The following is a 19,383-nucleotide window of genomic DNA, read 5'->3' as shown; positions in this document are numbered from 1 at the left end:
ATGGTTTAAATGTATATGTTATAAATTGTTTGTATAATTATTGGGTTTTTTTAAAAAAAAAATTTTATTGAGCAGAGCATTCGGTTCTTACAATATATAGTATGTTTAGAATCATCATAAAAAACCAGTTGATACAGAAACTCAAGCGACAGCCTCTCAATACACAATAATAAAGAGCAGCTAATCATATACTCATTCACAAGTTAACAATGTGTAATTTTATCTTAAAGAGCAGCAATATTGAAAAAAGTTTCTTGTGCATCTAAAGTGCAATACCTATAAAGTGCTAGTGCCTTCTTATCGTCAAAAAGCCGTCATAACTATAACATTTTATTAAAAGAAGAAACTATGACTATGTATAATTATTGTTGATATTTCTTAATTTAGTTTGTACATTTTTTGTTGTTTTTAATTTAACTGAATATTTTTTTTATTTTAGTGTTGTAGCAGGTTGTGGGGTTTGTAGGAGAACAGGTTGGGAAGTAAATGATTCATAATTTATTTTGCTATTAATAAGAAATATTTAATTTATAATTATATAAATTGTGTAATTAATTTATTTTTGAAGATATATTTTAGGTGCAGACTGTGGTGTTTGTAGAGGTACAGTGTGGGAAGTAAATTCATTATAATTAATGTATAATTAATACTTATTTAATTGATTATTTATGTAAATTGTATAATTTGTTTTTAAGTTATGTTTTAGGTGCGGGTTGTGGGGTTTGTAGGGGTACAGGGTGGGAAGTAAATTAATTATGATTAATTATTAATAATTTTTTATTATTAATAAATATTTAATTGATAATTATGAGAATTGTGTCATTAATTATTTTCAAAGTTATGGTTTAGGTGTGGGTTGTGGGGTATGTAGGGGTACAGGGTGGGAAGTAAATTGAATCTAATGAATAATTAATTTTACTTATTAATTATTTAATTGATAATTATGTAAAGAAAATCATTTTTTCATTATATTTCAGGTGCAAGTGGTTTTGTTAGTAGGGGTAAAGAGTGAGAATTTAAATCATTATTAATCATGAGTTAGTTATTATTGAATTTATAATTGGCAAATAATTTTGTAAATTGTATAATTATCATAATTTTTATTATATTTAAAGGTGTTTGTTTAAATTATTTTTTGTTATTTCAAGTCAGATATTTTTCATACATAATATTCAAAATATTCATGCAGATTGAATATAAAAAGGCAGAAAAAACTAAAACACAGATAAAGAGAACACCTAAAAGATTGAATAATATAGTCTAGAACTTAGAGATCACTGAAAAAAAGCATAAGTATACCCAAAACCAACTGAGAAACACAGTATCAATCAACTTTGTAGTTTAAGATATTCAAACTGAAACCTACCCACATTTTATCAAAACTTTGGCCTCTAGTGTTCAGACTCATAAATTCATCCTATGAGAGCCCACCATTTGGATGCCTTTGGGGGAGTAGCAGACATCCATGCCCTAACGATACATAACCAGGTGCAGACTTTCATTTTTGGCATTAAACACTTGATGCCCCCATCATACTCAAATTTAACTCCCATCAATATCTTTCTAGGAGATAATTAAACTTGAAAGCCTAAGCCAGATGACATTAGCTTGGTTACGCCACCCAGAATTTTTGCAGGGAGGGACATATGGCAAACATATGTACCAGATCCACAGCTAGCAGGCTACATTTAGGACATCTAGGTTTATCCGTAACAACATTCTCACCCCATTTAGAATTTTTCTCTGGGGTACAATACAAAAGGCAGATAGTCTTAAACTGTTAATTTCAGATTAATAAAGTGTACAGGACAGTCCACAATCTCTAGTGCCCTCTAAATCTCTGAAACAAGAATACCAGAAGAATGCAGCCAGCGCCATTTTTCTCCAATAACACACTGTCTTCAGCCACATATTAACAAAGGTCTTGATACACCATACTTATCGACGGTTTCTTGCCTAGTTTATGTAAATATGGTATTAACTTTGTGCCTTCAGGTTTCAACCAAGTATTTGCATCCTGACAGAAAATAATCCCTCACTTGTAAGTACTTAAAAAAAGTAATTAGGAAGCTCATAGTTAGCCTGTAATTCGGTAAATAAACATAAAAGACACTCAAATAGTACAGCTGCCCCAGAGTGTGAACCCATATCGTGCCCAAGCCCTGTAAATTGGATTGTGAAATACTGGTGGAAAAGCAGGATTATTCCAGAATGGTGTTTCTTTATTTAAAAAAGATATTGAATATTTAGGACAGATTTCCTCCCAAATACATATGGCATCCTTCACAACCTTACAACGTATTTCCTTCAGATGAACCCCTTGTGTGCTCCATGACGAGCTGGACTCGTCATGGAGCACAGTCGCGCTGTGCCCATGACGTGTCCAGCTCGTCATGAGGCATTCCCTAGGGAATCCCTCTGGTGTGGGCACCAGAGGGATTCCCTTTTACTGCAAATAGCCAGCTCCCGAGGCCCTCCCCCCCTTTCACTGTAGTGACGATCGGCGCGCACGTCGCGCCAACGTCATTACAGTGAAAGTGAAACTGAAATGAGCCAAGAGGCTCATTTCAGTTTAACTTTCTACGTGCTCAGGGGGCTATCTCAGCCACCTGAGCATGTAGAAAGACGGGAGAGGTATCGTTGGAAAGGGGAGAATCTCCCCTTTCCAATGGTACCCCTCCCCAGTGGATCCCTGCTTGGGGATTGCCACAGGAGGGCGATCCCCAAGCAGGGATCCACCCACTAGACAACAGGGAGGGGGGAGCGGCCCCTTGGGCAAGGGCCTTTGCTCCTCCAACTGACGTTGGCACCATTTAGTCTTTTTGCCCCCCCTGGAGGGCAGATGGGGGCATTAGCCCCCAATCTGCCACCCCGGGGGGGGTAAAAAGCCCACTAGACACCAGGGAATTTATTACAAAATAAAAATAGGGGTGGGGGCTGCCCAAAACGGGCAGGCCCATGCCCCCCCACCTACTACAGTCTTTCTGCCCCCCCTGGGGGGCAGATGGGGCATTGGCCCCTAATCTGCACCTTCGGGGGGCAGAAAGCCCACTAGACACCTGGGAATAAAAAAATAAAAATAAATAGAGGTGGGGGCTGCCCAAAACGGGCAGGCCCATGCCCCCACCCCACCCCCCAATTACTACAGCCTTTCTGCCCCCCCGGGGGCAGATGGGACATTGGCCCCTAATCTGCCCCTTCGGGGGGGCAGAAAGCCCACTAAATACCAGGGATTAGTTTTTAGGTTTTTTTTAGGGTGGGGGCTGCCTGAAACGGGCACGCCAATGCCCCCACCCACCCGCCATCATTACAGCCTTTTTACCCCCCCTGGGGGGCAGATGGGGCATTGGCCCCTAATCTGCCCCTTCGGGGGGGGCGGAAAGCCCACTTGACGCCAGGGATTTTTTTAGCGCAATTTTCTTTAGGGTGATGGATTGTATTTAGGGTGGAGGCTGCCCGAAATGGGCATGCCAATGCCCCCACCCCCGCCACCATTACAGCCTTTCTGCCCCCCCCTGGGGGTAGATGGGGCAGTAGCCCCCAATCTGCCCCCCCCCCGAGGGGCAGAAAACCCACTATCCACCAGGTATTTTTTTTGCGCAATTGTTTTTAGGGTGTGGGCTGCCTGAAACGGGCACGCCAATATACCCACCCTCCCCCCCCCAAAAATGACAGTCTTTCTGCCCCCCAGGAGGCAGATGGGAGCTGTAGCCCCCAATCTGGCCCCCCCTGGGGGGCGCAGAAAGCCCACTAGAAACCATGGATTTTTTTGGTTTATTAGTGTTGGGGTAAGGGCTCCCCAAAATGGGCATGATAATACCCCCACCCCACCCCCAGAGAAACTCCAGTCTTTCTGCCCCCCTGGGAGGGTAGTTGGTGGCAGCGGCCCCTGATCTGCCCCCTGGGGGGGCAGAAAGCCCACTAGGCGCCAGCGAGTACGCAGGCTTTTTTTATGCATGGGGGTGGGGGCTGCCCAAAATGGTCATACCAATGCCCCCACCCCCACAAAAAATAGCCACAGTCTTTCTGCCCCTTTAGGGGCATATCGGGATGAAACCCCCTTCCCCGATTCCCCCCCAGGGCGGCAGAAAGCCCACTGGGCTCCGGCCTTTTTTTAGGAATGTGCATACCTGTGGATTTTGGGCCCTAGCGCAGTTGGCACGTAGGCAAACCTAGCAAACCTGTACATTTTTCAAAACTAGACACCGAGGGGAATCCAGGATGGGGAGACTTGACTGGCTCTCACCAGGTTCTGTTACCCAGAATCCATTGCAAACCTAAAAATGTGTCCAAAATAACAAATTTTCCTCACATTTCTGTGGTGGAAAGTTCTGGAATCTGCGTGGGTCCACAAAATTCCACCCACCCCACGTTCCCCAAAACCAATTGAGGAGACATCAAAATACCTCCCTGGAATCCCCCAAGTGTCTAGTTTTCAGAAATGTGTGGGTTTGGTAGGTTTCCCTAGGTGGCCGCCGAGCACCGGGCCAAAAACCCAAGTGACCCCCCTTGCAAAACCAGGTCGTTTTGAGATAGGCAATTTTCATGTCGCCTCACTACGTTGTGGGCCCTTGCCTGTTGCGGGTACTTGGGCCTCCCACACGAGTGAGGCACCGTTTTTATCGGGAGACCTCGGGGAACGCTGGGTGGTTTGAAATTTGTGTCAGCCCGGTGATGCCACAACTTTCCCACACAAAAATGAATGAAAAAAGTGATTTTTTCAGCTAAATTTGAGGTTTGCAGGGCATTCTGGGTAAGGAAACGTTGGGGGATCCATGCAAGCCATACCTCCCTGGATTCCCCTGGGTGTCTACTTTTCAAAAATGTATAGGTTTGCAAGGTTTCCCTAGGTGCCGGCAGAGCTATGGTTCAAAAACTACAGCTAGGCACTTTGCCAAAAAAGGGTCTTTTTTCGCTACAAAATTGAGGTGTGTCCACGTTACGTTTTGCGCCGTTTCCTGTCGCGGGCACTAGGCTGACCCACACAAGTGAGGTACCATTTTTCTCGGAAGACTTTGGGGAACGCGGGGTGGGTGGAAATTTGTGGATCCACGCAGATTCCAGAACTTTCCACCAGAGAAATGTGGGGAAAATGTGTTTTTTTTGGCAATTTTTTAGGTTTGCAAGGGATTCTGGGAAACAGAACCTGGTGGGAGGCAGTAAAGTCACCCCATCCTGGATTCCCCTGTGTATCTAGTTTTAAAAAATGTATAGGTTTGCTAGGTTTCCCTAGGTGCCAGCAGAGCTATGGTTCAAAAACTACAGCTAGGCACTTTGCCAAAAAAGGGTCATTTTTCGCTGTGAAATTGAGGTGTGTCCATGTTACGTTTTGCGCCGTTTCCTGTCGCGGGCACTAGGCCGACCCACACAAGTGAGGTACCATTTTTCTCGGAAGACGTTGGGGAACGCGGGGTGGGTGGAAATTTGTGGATTCATGCAGATTCCAGAACTTTCCACCAGAGAAATGTGGGGAAAATGTGTTTTTTGGCAATTCTTTAGGTTTGCAAGGGATTCTGGGTAACAGAACCTGGTGGGAGGCAGTCAAGTCACCCCATCCTGGATTCCCCTGGGTGTCTAGTTTTCAAAAATGTATAGGTTTTCTAGGTTTCCCTAGGTGCCGGCAGAGCTATGTTTCAAAAACTACAGCTATGCACTTTGCCAAAAAAGGGTCATTTTTCAATACAAAATTGAGGTGTGTCCACGTTACGTTTTGCGCCGTTTCCTGTCGCGGGCACTAGGCTGACCCACACAAGTGAGGTACCATTTTTCTCGTAAGACTTTGGGGAACGTGGGGTGAGTGGAAATTTGTGGATCCACGCAGATTCCAGAATTTTCCACCAGAGAAATGTAGGGAAAATGCGTTTTTTTGGCAATTTTGTAGGTTTGCAAGGGATTCTGGGTAACAGAACCTGGTGGGAGGCAGTAAAGTTACCCCATCCTGGATTCCCCTGGGTGTCTAGTTTTCAAAAATGTAAAGGTTGGCTAGGTTTCCCTAGGCGCCGGCAGAGCTATGGTTCAAAAACTACAGCTAGGCACTTTGCCAAAAAAGGGTAATTTGTCAATACAAAATTGAGGTGTGTCCACGTTACGTTTTGCGCCGTTTCCTGTCGCGGGCACTAGGCCGACCCACACAAGTGAGGTACTATTTTTTTTGGAAGACTTTGGGGAACACTGGGTGGTGGAAATTTGGGTATCCAAGTAGATTCCAGAACTTTCCACCACAGAAATATGGGGAAAATGTGTTTTTTTGGCAATTTTTGAGGTTTGCAAGGGATTCTGGGTAACAGAATCTGGTGGGAGGAAGTCAAGTCACCCCATCCTGGATTCCCCTGGGTGTCTAGTTTTCAAAAATGTATAGATTTGCTAGGTTTCCCTAGGTGCCGGCAGAGCTATGGTTCAAAAACTACAGCTAGGCACTTTGCCAAAAAAGGGTCATTTTTCGCTACGAAATTGAGGTATGTCCATGTTATGTTTTGCGCCGTTTACTGTTGCGGGCACTAGGCTGACCCACACAAGTGAGGTACCATTTTTCTCGGAAGACTTTGGGGAACGCGGGGTGGGTGGAAATTTGTGGATCCACGCAGATTCCAGAACTTTCCACCAGAGAAATGTGGGGAAAAAGTGTTTTTTTGGCAATTTTTTAGGTTTGCAAGGGATTCTGGGTAACAGAACCTGGTGGGAGGCAGTCAAGTTACCCCATCCTGGATTTCCCTGGGTGTCTAGTTTTCAAAAATGTATAGGTTTGCTAGGTTTCCCTAGGTGCCGGCAGAGCTATGGTTCAAAAACTACAGCTAGACACTTTGCCAAAAAAGGGTCATTTTTCGATACAAAATTGAGGTGTGTCCACGTTGCGTTTTGCGCCGTTTCCTGTTGCGGGCACTAGGCCGACCCACACAAGTGAGGTACCATTTTTCTTGGAAGACTTTGGGGAACACTGGGTGGGTGGAAATTTGGGGATCCAAGTAGATTCCAGAACTTTCCACCACAGAAATATGGGGAAAATGTGTTTTTTTGGCAATTTTTGAGGTTTGCAAGGGATTCTGGGTAACAGAACCTGATGGGAGGAAGTCAAGTCACCCCATCCTGGATTCCCCTGGGTGTCTAGTTTTCAAAAATGTATAGATTTGCTAGGTTTCCCAGGGTGCCGGCAGAGCTATGGTTCAAAAACTACAGCTAGGCACTTTGCCAAAAAAGGGTAATTTTTCACTACGAAATTGAGGTGTGTCCATGTTAGGTTTTGCGCCGTTTACTGTCGCAGGCACTAGGCTGACCCACACAAGTGAGGTACCATTTTTCTCGGAAGACTTTGGGGAACGCGGGGTGGGTGGAAATTTGTGGTTCCACGCAGATTCCAGAACTTTCCACCAGATAAATGTGGGGAAAAAGTGTTTTTTTGGCAATTTTTTAGGTTTGCAAGGGATTCTGGGTAACAGAACCTGGTGGGAGGCAGTCAAGTCACCCCATCTTAGATTCCCCTGGGTGTCTAGTTTTCAAAAATGTATAGGTTTTCTAGGTTTCCCTAGGTGCCGGCAGAGCTAGGGTTCAAAAACTACAGCTATGCACTTTGCCAAAAAAGGGTCATTTTTCATTGTGAAAATGTGGTGTGTTCACGTTGGGTTTTGAGCCATTTCCGGTCGTGGGCACTATGCCTACCCCTTCAAGTGAGGTACCATTTTTTTGGGAGACTTAGGGTAATTCAGATTTGTAAAGGAACTGTTATTACCTATTGACTTTCGATGCATTTCTGCCTTCCAAATGAAAGCCATTGTGTAAAAAAGAAGTCATTCTAAAAAATGACTGATAATTCTCATGCTAGTATGAGTATTCCCAATTTCGGAAATGTGCAAATATCTACTGTTTCTTAACTCTATATTTTGTTCCCATTTCAGAAATACACAGGTGTCTTTCATACCGATTTTTCCATGTACACATTTTTACAGAATAATTACTATATACCCGGTACATAATAAAAAACCATTGCAAGTTGCTGCTCAGTTTTTGGAACTGGGTTCGTCGGGTTCTTGGTGAACCTACAAGTCCTATATATCCCCACAACCAGTAATGTCCAGTGGATGTAACGGTATATTGCTTTCAAAGAGCTGTCATAATTAGAAGAAGTTACAGGTGAAAACGTTGACACAAAAGTCTTTTTAATTCAACAAATTTTCAATTTATCCTATATTTAACTGTTAGTTTCTATAAAAAAACCTTGATGGATCTACATAAATGACCCCTTGCTGAATTCAGAATTTTGTCTACTTCTCTAAAATGTATAGCTTTCCAGGATCCATTATTGCTTTTATACCCATTTCTAACATTAACTGGAAGAAGGTCGAAAGCACAAAAAATAGCAAAAATAGGCTATGTCCCAGAAAAATGCCAAAACTGTGTAAAAAATGTTGGGTTTCTGACAAAAGTCTGGTATCCCCTAAAAGCTGGGAAAATGGTGATTTCAGCCCCACAAACCCTTTTTTGATAACACTTGCAGGGAAAAACTCAGAAGCTTTCATTTGCAGCCCGTTTTTCCCATTCCCCCCCCCCAAAAACTAAATTTTGCTGTATTTTGGCTAATTTCTGTGACCCCTCCAGGGGAATCCACAAACCCTGAGTACCTTCAGAATCCCCATGATGTTGGAAGAAAAGGACGCAAATTTGGCGTGGATACCTTATGCGGTCAAAAAGTTACAGGGGCCTCAGCACGCACTACCCCAAATAGCCAAAAAAGGGCATGGCACAGGAGGGGAAAAGGCCTGGCAGCGAAGGGGTTAAAAAAATGGCTGACCATACCCCAAGAGCTAGCTGATAGCCAAAAGTTGATCTATCTGGATCAGCTGGGATTAATAAACTACACAGACGACCCGCAAAAGCGAGACAGAAATATAACAAAAAATCAGTGAGTTGAAGCCCCCTTGCTTGTAAGGGAGATTCACAAAGCGAATTGCTAATCTCGATCGCTTATAACCCCAGATAAAACTTCCAATAGTACCTTTCATACATCTAGAAAAAGAGTTGAACCTATAGTGGGATTGCCCTAAACAAATGAAGACAATTCTGGAGGATGTTCATCTTAATGATCTTACTTTGAACAATAATACTAACTGGAAGTTTATTCCATGACTTCATCTTAGAAATAAGTGATAATAGTAATGATTCGTAATTCAATGTAATCATGTCCACTACCTCAGAGTACAATTTGACACCAAGGCATGCAGCAGTTGAGGTGACACCTGGAGTTGAAGAATCTGGCTTAAAATCCGCAGCGGCTGGTACAGGAAAACGTGATGAGGCGGGGCAGGGTGGGAAGGGGGAAGCAGAGAAACTACAGAATAGTTATATTTAAATAAATAAATAATACCTATTCTGTCATCTCTGGGTCTTCCCCCGCCAAGTCCGGCCCTGTCCCACCACCCACCGCACTTACCTGTGCTGGCCGCTGCTGCTTTAAAAGCAAGAGCACCTATGTCTTAGATATGTTGAGCTTATACCCAGACAACATTCCAAAGCCATCAGCTTCATTAACCAGCTATCCCAGCACTGCTAATGATTTTGATGTACAAATCGCAACATCATCCACATGTGCAGTAAGGCAGAGTTCATGACCACTGAACATCAAAGGCTGGATGTCCGCGTTCATATGAAGCGATTGCAGATATGACTCGATATACAGAGCCAATAAAAGGGGAGAAAGCGGGTACCCCTGTCAGGTATCGCAATAAATCTGAAATGATATGAATAACTCCCAGCATACACCACCATGGCACATGGGGTCTTATATAGTGCTTCAGCCAAATAGATAAATGTATCCCTAATGCCAAAGGCACACAGCGTAGCCCACATATAGTCATAGGTAGGCCTGTGCTAAAAATCCGTTCCGCTTGTGGAAATTGCGATAATTTGACATTTTCGCATTCCGCGGAGAGCGCGAAAATGTCAAAATTTCCGCAATCCGCATTTTACCGGAAATTTTTTGCTTGTTCGCGCTGTAAAATAATAAATTCTCACATGCGCGCGATCGCCTTACCTGAATCCCCACGTTCGCCAACAAGTTTTCCCGATCCGGTCGCATTCTCCACAAGATGTTGGATTGTTGGTAGCCATTTGAGCTGTCTCACGACAGTTCGCGCCCGCAGTAACGTCATTCGTCGCGCGATCACGTCTTTCTTCTCGCGATCATGCACCGTGAGACAAGTGAAAACAAGATGGCCGCGCCCGCGAGCAACCGCATGGGTAAGTTGGCGAGCCGCGACCACGCAGAAAATACTGCGAACGGGTGGGAAAAAAACTTCCGCATCTTCGCGATACATCCGCGTGTTTGCGAAGATTTTTAACAATTTCGCGATAATCTGCGAAAGTGAATTTCGCAAATTCCGCCCACCCCTAGTCATAGGCCACATGGTCAAAAGCCTTCTTGGCATCCAACAAAATCATACCTATTCTGGTGTTAGATTTCCATGCAACGGCACAATTGCTGTGTTGGTATGACTAGTAGTGTCCCTTCCCAGTACAAACCCATGCTGCTGTTGGGAAACAAGTGTTGGGTAGAGGGGAAAGTCTCATAGCTAAACTTTTAGTGAACCACTTTGCATCCGTGTTGATCAGGAAGATGGGTCGATAAGACCCCATGTCCTCCGGTGGCTTGCCTTTCTTCAAAAAATAAGATAAGATTAGTTAAATTCCGAGTATAACAAACTCCCCCTTGTAAATATATTGAATCACCATCTGTAACCATTATATCCTTGAATACTTTATAGAGCTCCAGCGGTATAAAAAAAATGTGGGGCTACAGGGTGGGAAGTAAATTAATTATAATAAATTAATAATATTTGTTTTCATTATTAATAATCATTTAATTGATAATTAATTATGTTCGTTGTGTAATTATTTTTTAGAGTTATGTTTCAGGTGTAAGTTGAAGGGTTTGATGGGGTACAGGTTGGGAAGTAAATATAAATAATGTATTATTCATTTTAATTGTTAGTTATTAATTGATAATTAATTATGTAAATTGTGTAAATATTTTTTCAATTATAGTTCAGGTGTGGGCTGTTGTGTTTGTAGCGGTAAATGGGGGAAGTTAAATAATTATAATTAATTATTTGATATTCATTAATAATTGTATAATTGGTAAACCAAATTGTAAATTGTATAATTATTATAGTTTTTTATATATATTTTAGTTAATTAAGAATATAAATATTGATCATTATTACTTTATCTTTCATAATTTAATTTATAATTATCTTAATTGTAAAATTATGTTTGTTAATTTATATTTTAAGTGTGTGTTTGCTTAGGGTGGGAAGTTATTTAAGTAATCATAAATTATAAAATACTACTTTCTCTCTACTGTGGCATTGACCGGAGTGCGGATAGTACATTTTACCTCTCCTAAGTCCAACCCTTTCCCTACTGTTGAACAGACTGGAGTGGGAATAATACATTTTACCCCTCCTGAGTCCAACGCTTTCCCTACTGTATCACAGACTGTTAATGTTACCTCTCCTGAGTTTAATGCTTTCTCTACTGTTGTATAAATTTGAGTGGGAATTGTATATTTAATATATATTTAGTTTAATTTTTTTATTAAAATTGTTTAAATATATATTATTAAGTGTTTAGGTATTTACTTCTATGTTTTTATATATAAATGTATGGAATCTTAAGACCTTCTTAATCACATTTTTTATATATATATATCATGTAATTTTAATGTGTACTTAATTGAGAAGATATTTTTAAAATTTACAGTTAACTTTCTGAACTTTGTACATGATATATATATATATATATATATATATATATATATATATATATATATATATATATTATCTACTGGCTGTCGCCAGTAGCTAGTTATAGTTAGGACCGTGTTTCCATAGGAAATCTGAAAATTCTATTTTGACTAACTTTAGCGCCGGTTGACGAATCCTCGCGAAATTTTCAAAACTAATGGGGCGCTCCGCTCAGCTCCTACCCTGAAAGTCTCGGGGTGATTCGTCAAGCGGGGGCTGAGAAAAAAGGGGGGTCCCAAAACGCGTTTTCCCCATGCATTTTCTCATAGGACCTTTAGACACAGCTACAGCCCGAACGGCTGAACAGAATTACTTGAAATCTGGCAGAGAGGTAGTCCTCAGGTCAGGCATGTGCCTTTTGCATATATGGTGTAAATCTGTTCAGTAGTTCCTGAGAAAATTGCAGTTAAATGCACATAAATATCTATAGGCGCGCACCGTGCGCGCACCCTAACGTGCGCAAGCGTAATTCTGATTGGTGGTTACATGTCAGTCAACGTTCGAATCGGTCGAAATCAGGAAGTGTCGGCCGCCATTTTCTGTGTTTTGGTTGTGTGATAGTGAAAAAGAAAGGTGGAGAACGTGAAAAGGGGGCAGGGTAGAGAGTTCCTCACCCCCTAGCCTTTGTCAGGGGGTCCCTGAAGGACCCCGAAGGATGAAAAAAACATTTTATTTTTTTTTCAAAAAATCTCGGGGTGCGCGCACTGTGCGCGCATGGTGAAAAACCTTAAAAAACAATATATATATTTAAACAGGCCATTCCATATTACAGGATACAGTCAATCTATAACTATATACATAGGTAGTTTATGGTAAAATAAATATATAAAAAATATAATAATACATACATAACTTAGCATTTAAAAAACCTTACAAATTCACTTAAAAAACCGTAGGTTTCACACACGTTATAGTTAGGAATTAGCATTTAAAAAACCTTACAAAAACACTTAAAAAACCATAGGTTTCACACATGTTATAGTTAGCTGGACATTTCACTCGTAAAAAACCATTGAAATTCCCCTGTTATAGTTAGTTCAGATAACTATAACTCGCGCAACCGCCACTCTATCACAAGGATGATGTCATCAGTGATGTCATGAGTGATGCCACTGACCATGTCATGAGTGATGTAATATGTGACTTCATGAGCAGTGGATTGCGGGCGCGCGAGTTATAGTTCCTGCACTATTGTGGGGGCACTGTGTGGCATGGACAACATGGTGCATGCCACACAGTCCCCCCGACGTGCACAAGGTGCAGTACTGCGGCAGAATGTCTTGCAGGGTCTGTCTATGGGCTGCAGCATGCCACCACTGTAACACTGCCGCACCACTAGCCCAGGATTACTGTTGTAATCTGGCGGGCAAGAATGCCCGTGGCTTGGTGTTCTTGCTCGGACAGCCACGGCAGTCGTCCAGCTGGAAGAACACCAAAGTCATAATCTAAGTGTGAAATTAAGTGCCCTTGCTTTACATTTATTGCAAACAAATTTCAGAGTGGCATGCCACTGATTTTCGGGAATTCACTCGATAGACCCTTCATTGCCGCACTCAGAGCAACAACTTGACTTTGACCATAGGTGAAAAGAATAAAGCTGAAAATTGAACAGGACCTGTGAAAATTAGTAAAATTTCTATGTGTATTCTAAATATCTGCATCCATCAATAAAACACCTGGTATCAGAAACAGAAGGAACTGCAAGACCAGAGTACATACATTTGCAATGCTGCACTAACATTTGCACCAACAGATCGATGCAAATCAGGATTTTGCAATAATCACTTTGTTCAAAAGTGAAAATGCGCGGTTCACCCGAGACAAGTGATGTCACAAAATGTCCCTATTGCAAAAATAACTATTGATGGACAGAATCCAGAACAATCTCATACGTTCACCCTAGTGCAGAGATCTGGGCCTATAGCCATCGTTTTATTTGCTCCCCATGCCATTCACCCAGCCATATGCAAATCAGTCTTGACCCTGTGCCCAATGGGAACAGTCCAGCCCGAACTGCAAAATGTCCCTATCACACTGAACATGTACAGCCTAGCCCCAAGAAACGGAAGGGTGTGAGGGAACAACCATGCATCAAACGGACTACAGTACTCCTTATCATAAATACCATGGCTATCGCACGTCAGTCAACTAAGAGTTCTGTAGCTGTGTGGAGGGTGAGTGTCTGTTTCGAGTTCTTCAGTGACGTTTTTTGACCATTAAGTTATCCTAGAGTTGCTTTATCGCATATACTACTAACATTTATTTTATAGCAGGTTGTTATAATCCACGGAGCTTGGGCCTGCACGTGTGCGTGTTTGCGCAGATGTGTGAGTTTGTGTGCAAGTGCATGTGGGATCACATGTTACACAGTGTAATACAGCTGAAGTATGCGCGTGCATATCTGGTTGTGTGTGTGGGTGCCTCGATGACCTCACATGTGCAAATACAGTTACAGAGCTTAAGTTAGATCGATTCAGCGGCAGGCGAGTGATTTAGAATTTGTCGTAAAATTTTAGCAGAGTTGGCGGGAAAATCAAAAGGCAACAATTCACATCATAACAGGTTTCATGATATTTTCATGGCCTTCCTGTTTGATAGATGCAAAATGTCAACCAAGGCTTGTACATTGAATGTTCTCTGCCCGGTTTCTTAGTAGACCAACATGAAGTTCATTCTTTGCTCGAAGAAAATGCAATTTAGATGCAAGGATTTCCCAGTCTTGCATAGCGAAGCTTTCCATCACAATTTTGATATTTAAGAAATGTATCTGTGCTTATGTACATGATTAGCAAAAAATGAAAATGTAAAGAAATGTATAAAAAAACAGCTGAACACAATTTCAAGCTATACGAAATATTTCTAAAATATTTTATATGAATCAATAAAAAGAAATATATCTAATATTGTTTTTTTAAGAAATATATTTATTTTTTCATTTTTTATATTGCAGGCGCGGCTATACACGGCAAGAGGTAAGCCTTTCATTAGATGATATTAAATAACCTTAAAAAGTTCGAAATTGTGTACTTTTTTTTTAGGATTTGATTACTAAGCCATGATCAGACTATCTTTTCCATCATGTGCTTACTGGTGGTGCAACAGGCGAATAGTAGCCTCCATTCCTAAATTAGCAAATCTTTGTTGAAAGTTTAATGCCGTGGTGAGATGCGTCTTCCTCTCAACATGAATGTCAGAGCTGTGTGCACGTTTAATCATCATGCCGTCTTAGTCACATGGGGCCTGTGTCAGAAAAGTCAGTTTAAATCCTCACACACAGCATTACAGCGTTGACAAGGTGTCAATTTACAGCTTTTGGAAATTCGCAGAAATTTTCAGAAGTATGCCCGAAAATTTATCACAGTAATACGTTTGAAAGTGTTTTCTTGGAATAATTATGTGAATTAGCAGTTAAGACCCTACTGGGACACTTCGACCTGCACAATTGCATATAGTTCACTATTGTGTACTTCAAATGTCAGTGCACAAAGAAGCCTGTTGAGGAACCTTTTCACTTTTACCCCCAGCAATTTAGGCAGGTGCGTGTCCTGTTCCATCCTCGGGCTGGTTTTTAGGCCTCGCCTGACCCAGCGCATGCGCTGGTCTGGCGAGACTTATTGAGAGGGCTCCTAAAAATGATACCTGGCCAGCCTGGAGCTACAGTGCATGTGCGCGGGCGCGTGCGGCGCGCTTTAGAGCGATTACTTTCACTTTAGCGGCCGCACGGCCGCTTTGATGTTTGATCGTGATCGAGATCACTTTTACTTTCGCGGCCGCAGGGCCGCTTTGCATAGCCAATAGGTCTCGCTTTTGGGACCTTATAAGTATTTAGTTATGCAACTGTTGCATGGCTAAACACTTATAAGGTCCTAAAGGCGAGACCTATTGGCTATGCCAATGCTTGTTGCTCTTGCGCTTGTCTGGAGACCCTTTCCAACCCTTTCCAGTCTGAATCAGTTGAGGAAAGGTTTGTGAATGCCACAACGTTTCCAAGTCATCCCTGAGCTGGAATGGCATATCCCTGCCTCTGGGTGGAATTTACTAATGCATATTACTCGACTGTGTAGTACTGTTTACTAGATGGAATTGCGAGTCAAATGTCATTTTTTGTAAATACCTTTGCTCTCTTATATTAATCGTTTATATGTGTTTGTTAAACTTATCTCCAGAAATGGGTTACTATAGTGTGCCTTTAACTCGCTTCCTCATAAAATATTAGCTTTATTTATTTATTTATTTATAAAGTTTTATATAGCGTGAACGAGATCCCGAAGGATATCAGAGCACTTTACGCTTTACTTGAATTAACATTCAACTGTTACGTGGTTGATTGCTAAAGTAGTTTAATTAGTTCAACCATTTCAAAACGCAAGTTTTATTGCTAATCAGTCAATCAGTCTTATTGGTTTGTCTATAAACCATAACAATCATTTATTGAGACTAAGCATTAAATAAGATGAGCATAAAATAAAGAATAAAATAAAAACACACTCGTCAATTGCATGGAGAAACGAAGAGTTAAAGGCTGGTTTAGGAGAGGCCAGTCATTGAGACCATGCATAAGATGATTACAGGTAAATAGCGGCTGAGTCGGATCTATAGCATAATTTCAGCTCATCCTTGTCTCTCTTTATGTTATGGAACTTAAAGAGGGGGAGTAACCATTGCCTGCGTTACTGATTTTTTCACAGATTTAAAGAAAGTGTACATTTGTTTTGACTCCATCCTTCTTGCAGTCACCCTTACTTTACATGTTTTCATTAGGTTTACATTTTAGCATACATACATAATAGGCATGGCCCCCAATCTAAGGGGCATATCAGCAACGAGGCAATATAAAATTATCTCTGCTTTTGTGTCTATTTTCGGGCGAAAAGCGGTGATAATTTTATCGCCTAATCAGCAAGGTCACGCTATCGCGTGAAACCTTGCATTAGCGCACGGATTCTTAACGTCCAGCTTTGCATCTCTAATGAGATGCAAAGTGGGCGTTCTTGACCTGACATGACTGGAGCAATGTCGCTAAGCGACATTTCTCCTATCATTAAGCCCCACGCTATGAAGCATAGCGGCAAGAAATGTAGCGATAACCCCTTTTATCGCTACTTTCCTTACGCCTGCTTCAGGACTGACTTAGCCATGATATCCTATGGAAGGTGGATATCATGGCTAAGTTTGTGAGGCCCTATCATCAAGCTAACGCCAATCTTTGTGAGATTATCGCTGGGTTTCCAGCGATAATCTCACGTTTGGCAGTTAGCGCTAGGATTTTTAGCGCTTTTGAGATAAACGTTGCTAATAGCACGCTATCTCAGCGATAAAAATCCACGTTAGCCGGCGATGATTATCCTAGCGCTAAGTGCGCTTAGCGGTAATTATCGGCGTTTGTTGCTGATATGCACACAAATCTTCAGTAAAATGCGCAGCGCATGTCAGGCGAGATATCATCTAAATAACCTTAGAACGCATGTGTTGCCTTGACTGCCAGTACCCTACCAATAACGGCCTACCCAGAGGACATATTAGCAGCGTTTCTAGTCTATCTGACCAGAGGCTTTCTTTTATTTTATAAATCGTGACCAAGTTTAACGCCACACCCCGTGGTCCATAGCTCATCGAAACCAAGTCGGGTTAGGGCCTCTTCCATCTAGCAAATTCACTGCACATATTGGTGTTTTCAATGTTCATTACGACCTGGATCGACCTCACGTAAACTTCAGTGTGTGAAGTCACGTGGAGCCTAGTCCTAACAGCACAGGGCTCAGTGTGATTGTTAAAGAGATGTGATTCATGCACAGTTTAGGCCTTTGTTGGATCGATGGGGTACCTAGGTCTAGGTGCAAGAGGTATGTCCGAAAGTGGTTTTCGATTTTGCAGAAAGTGTCACTGTTAATGTGTCCCCACAGTTCTGCACCATATTTAACAGTGGTAATTGCTTTTGCTCTGTTTACTTGTAGGATTCTACTCATAATTGTTGCATTGTTTGCATCTTAAAAAATAACCCCTAGTTTGGTTCAACATTCTCACAGATTTTTCTTTTTGATGTAACCATGTAAATGCATGGTCTGTTCTGGTGTCTAGGGAGTCAAAGGAATAACTGTTTCTCTAGGGGAGTTCCAGTAATGCTGAATGGATGCTTCTGCTGGGGCTCGGGTTCCCGAGCTCCTGTTTTAACTTGCTTGTGTGGGTTGTTAACTTTCATTTCAGGCAGTAGTCTTGGAATCCCTCCTGGGGTCGATACATGGCAAGCTCATGTAATGAAAATGTTATTGTGCCATCTGCAAACAGGTATTTTATCATCACCCAGTCTTGGAGTATTTAAGATCACTTGTCAGAGGTATTCCCCAACATCATTTAAGTGCAAGCTGCACAGTAGGGGTGCCAGTGCGCACCCCACAAAGCCTCCATGGCAACAGTGGAATATTAAGGCTTGATAACTAACCATACACCATTCTACCTACTATTGTGCAGCTGCGGTCTGTGCAGGTAACACCGGTAGTGCGGTGGGGCCAGGTAGTGGTGGATTTTAAGGGACTATGCCAAGGGAAAAATAATTATTTATTTAATTTTCCCTCTGCATCGTTCCTCGAAATCCCCCCTTATCCGGCCCCACCACCCCACCGCTCTTACCTGCATGGACCGCGCCTGCTATTGTGCAGGTACCTGCTGCAGTTGCTCACTCGCTCGCCCTCATTGGCAAGTTGTGATTTTGACCCACTGACACCACCTTCACTCCCACTGCGTTCGCGCTAGCCATCCATCAACGGGGATCAGAAATCAGGATGTGCTTTACCCCTCCGGTGTGGTCTGAAATTGTTGAGCTTTGTAACTCTACAGTTGGAGCTGTGAAGTGTTTGGAGCTTCACATTTGTGGGACTTTGGGGCTATTGGTATTTCAGGATATTTTGTATGACTTTACAGGGCAGATTTACTATAAAGTGTTGTGGTGTGTCTTTAAGCCAAGAAGGCTAAAAACACACATCGTCACTTTAGAAATGCAGTGCTGCACCATATTTACTAGAATATGGTGCAGCCCTGTGTTTCCCCTCTCCGCTGGCGCCAACTTTAGCTGCCTAGCACCAACGCAGGCACCCTTGCACCATGGTGCAAAGGTGCCTGTGTTGAGGGTAGATTGTTTATGTGAAGGAAGGTCTCCCTTCCTGCACATAAACAATCTTTAAATACAGTTGTGTAACTTCTATGTGTGCTGCTTAATGCAGCACAAATAGAAGTTGCAAAGCAGCATTAAAAAAACAAATATTGTTTATGTGTTGGAAGTGGGACCTTCCTGCACATAAACAATCAGAGGCAATTTGCTGTTTCTATGTGTGCTACACAAGGCAGCACACATGGAAACAGCAAAAACAAGAAGAAATAAAGCATTTCTCCTCGTTTCACCTGTTTAAGACCAGGTTTTACCTGGTCTTAATTTTGGTGCTGCCTCCTATTTCTGCTCCCCTTGTAAATGGGGGACAGCACCAAAATCAATGGGTGTTGCGGTGGAATGCCTACCGCAACACCCATTGCCCTCCCCTTTTACGCTAAACACAGCATGAAAGGGTGCCTTATTTACAAGGCAGCGTTAAGCCAAGAT

The 19,383-nt window shown here is 42.2% G+C and overlaps 1 protein-coding gene across 1 annotated transcript in view; it reads left to right on the top strand.

Annotated features, from left to right (window-relative positions):
- Positions 1-19,383, top strand: part of PCDH15 (protocadherin related 15) — a 2,378,624-nt gene that overhangs the window by 2,300,749 nt on the left and 58,492 nt on the right. The window contains exon 32 of the mRNA XM_085614969.1: positions 14,743-14,764. Within this exon, the coding sequence (XP_085471095.1) occupies positions 14,743-14,764 (22 nt within the window). The remainder of the gene's footprint in view (positions 1-14,742; positions 14,765-19,383) is intronic.

This window comes from Triturus cristatus, chromosome 1_2 (assembly GCF_964204655.1).
Source record: "Triturus cristatus chromosome 1_2, aTriCri1.1, whole genome shotgun sequence".
NCBI classification, from domain to species: domain Eukaryota; kingdom Metazoa; phylum Chordata; class Amphibia; order Caudata; family Salamandridae; genus Triturus; species Triturus cristatus.
Note: the sequence above shows the minus strand (reverse complement) of the source record. Positions and strands in the feature narration are given on the sequence as shown.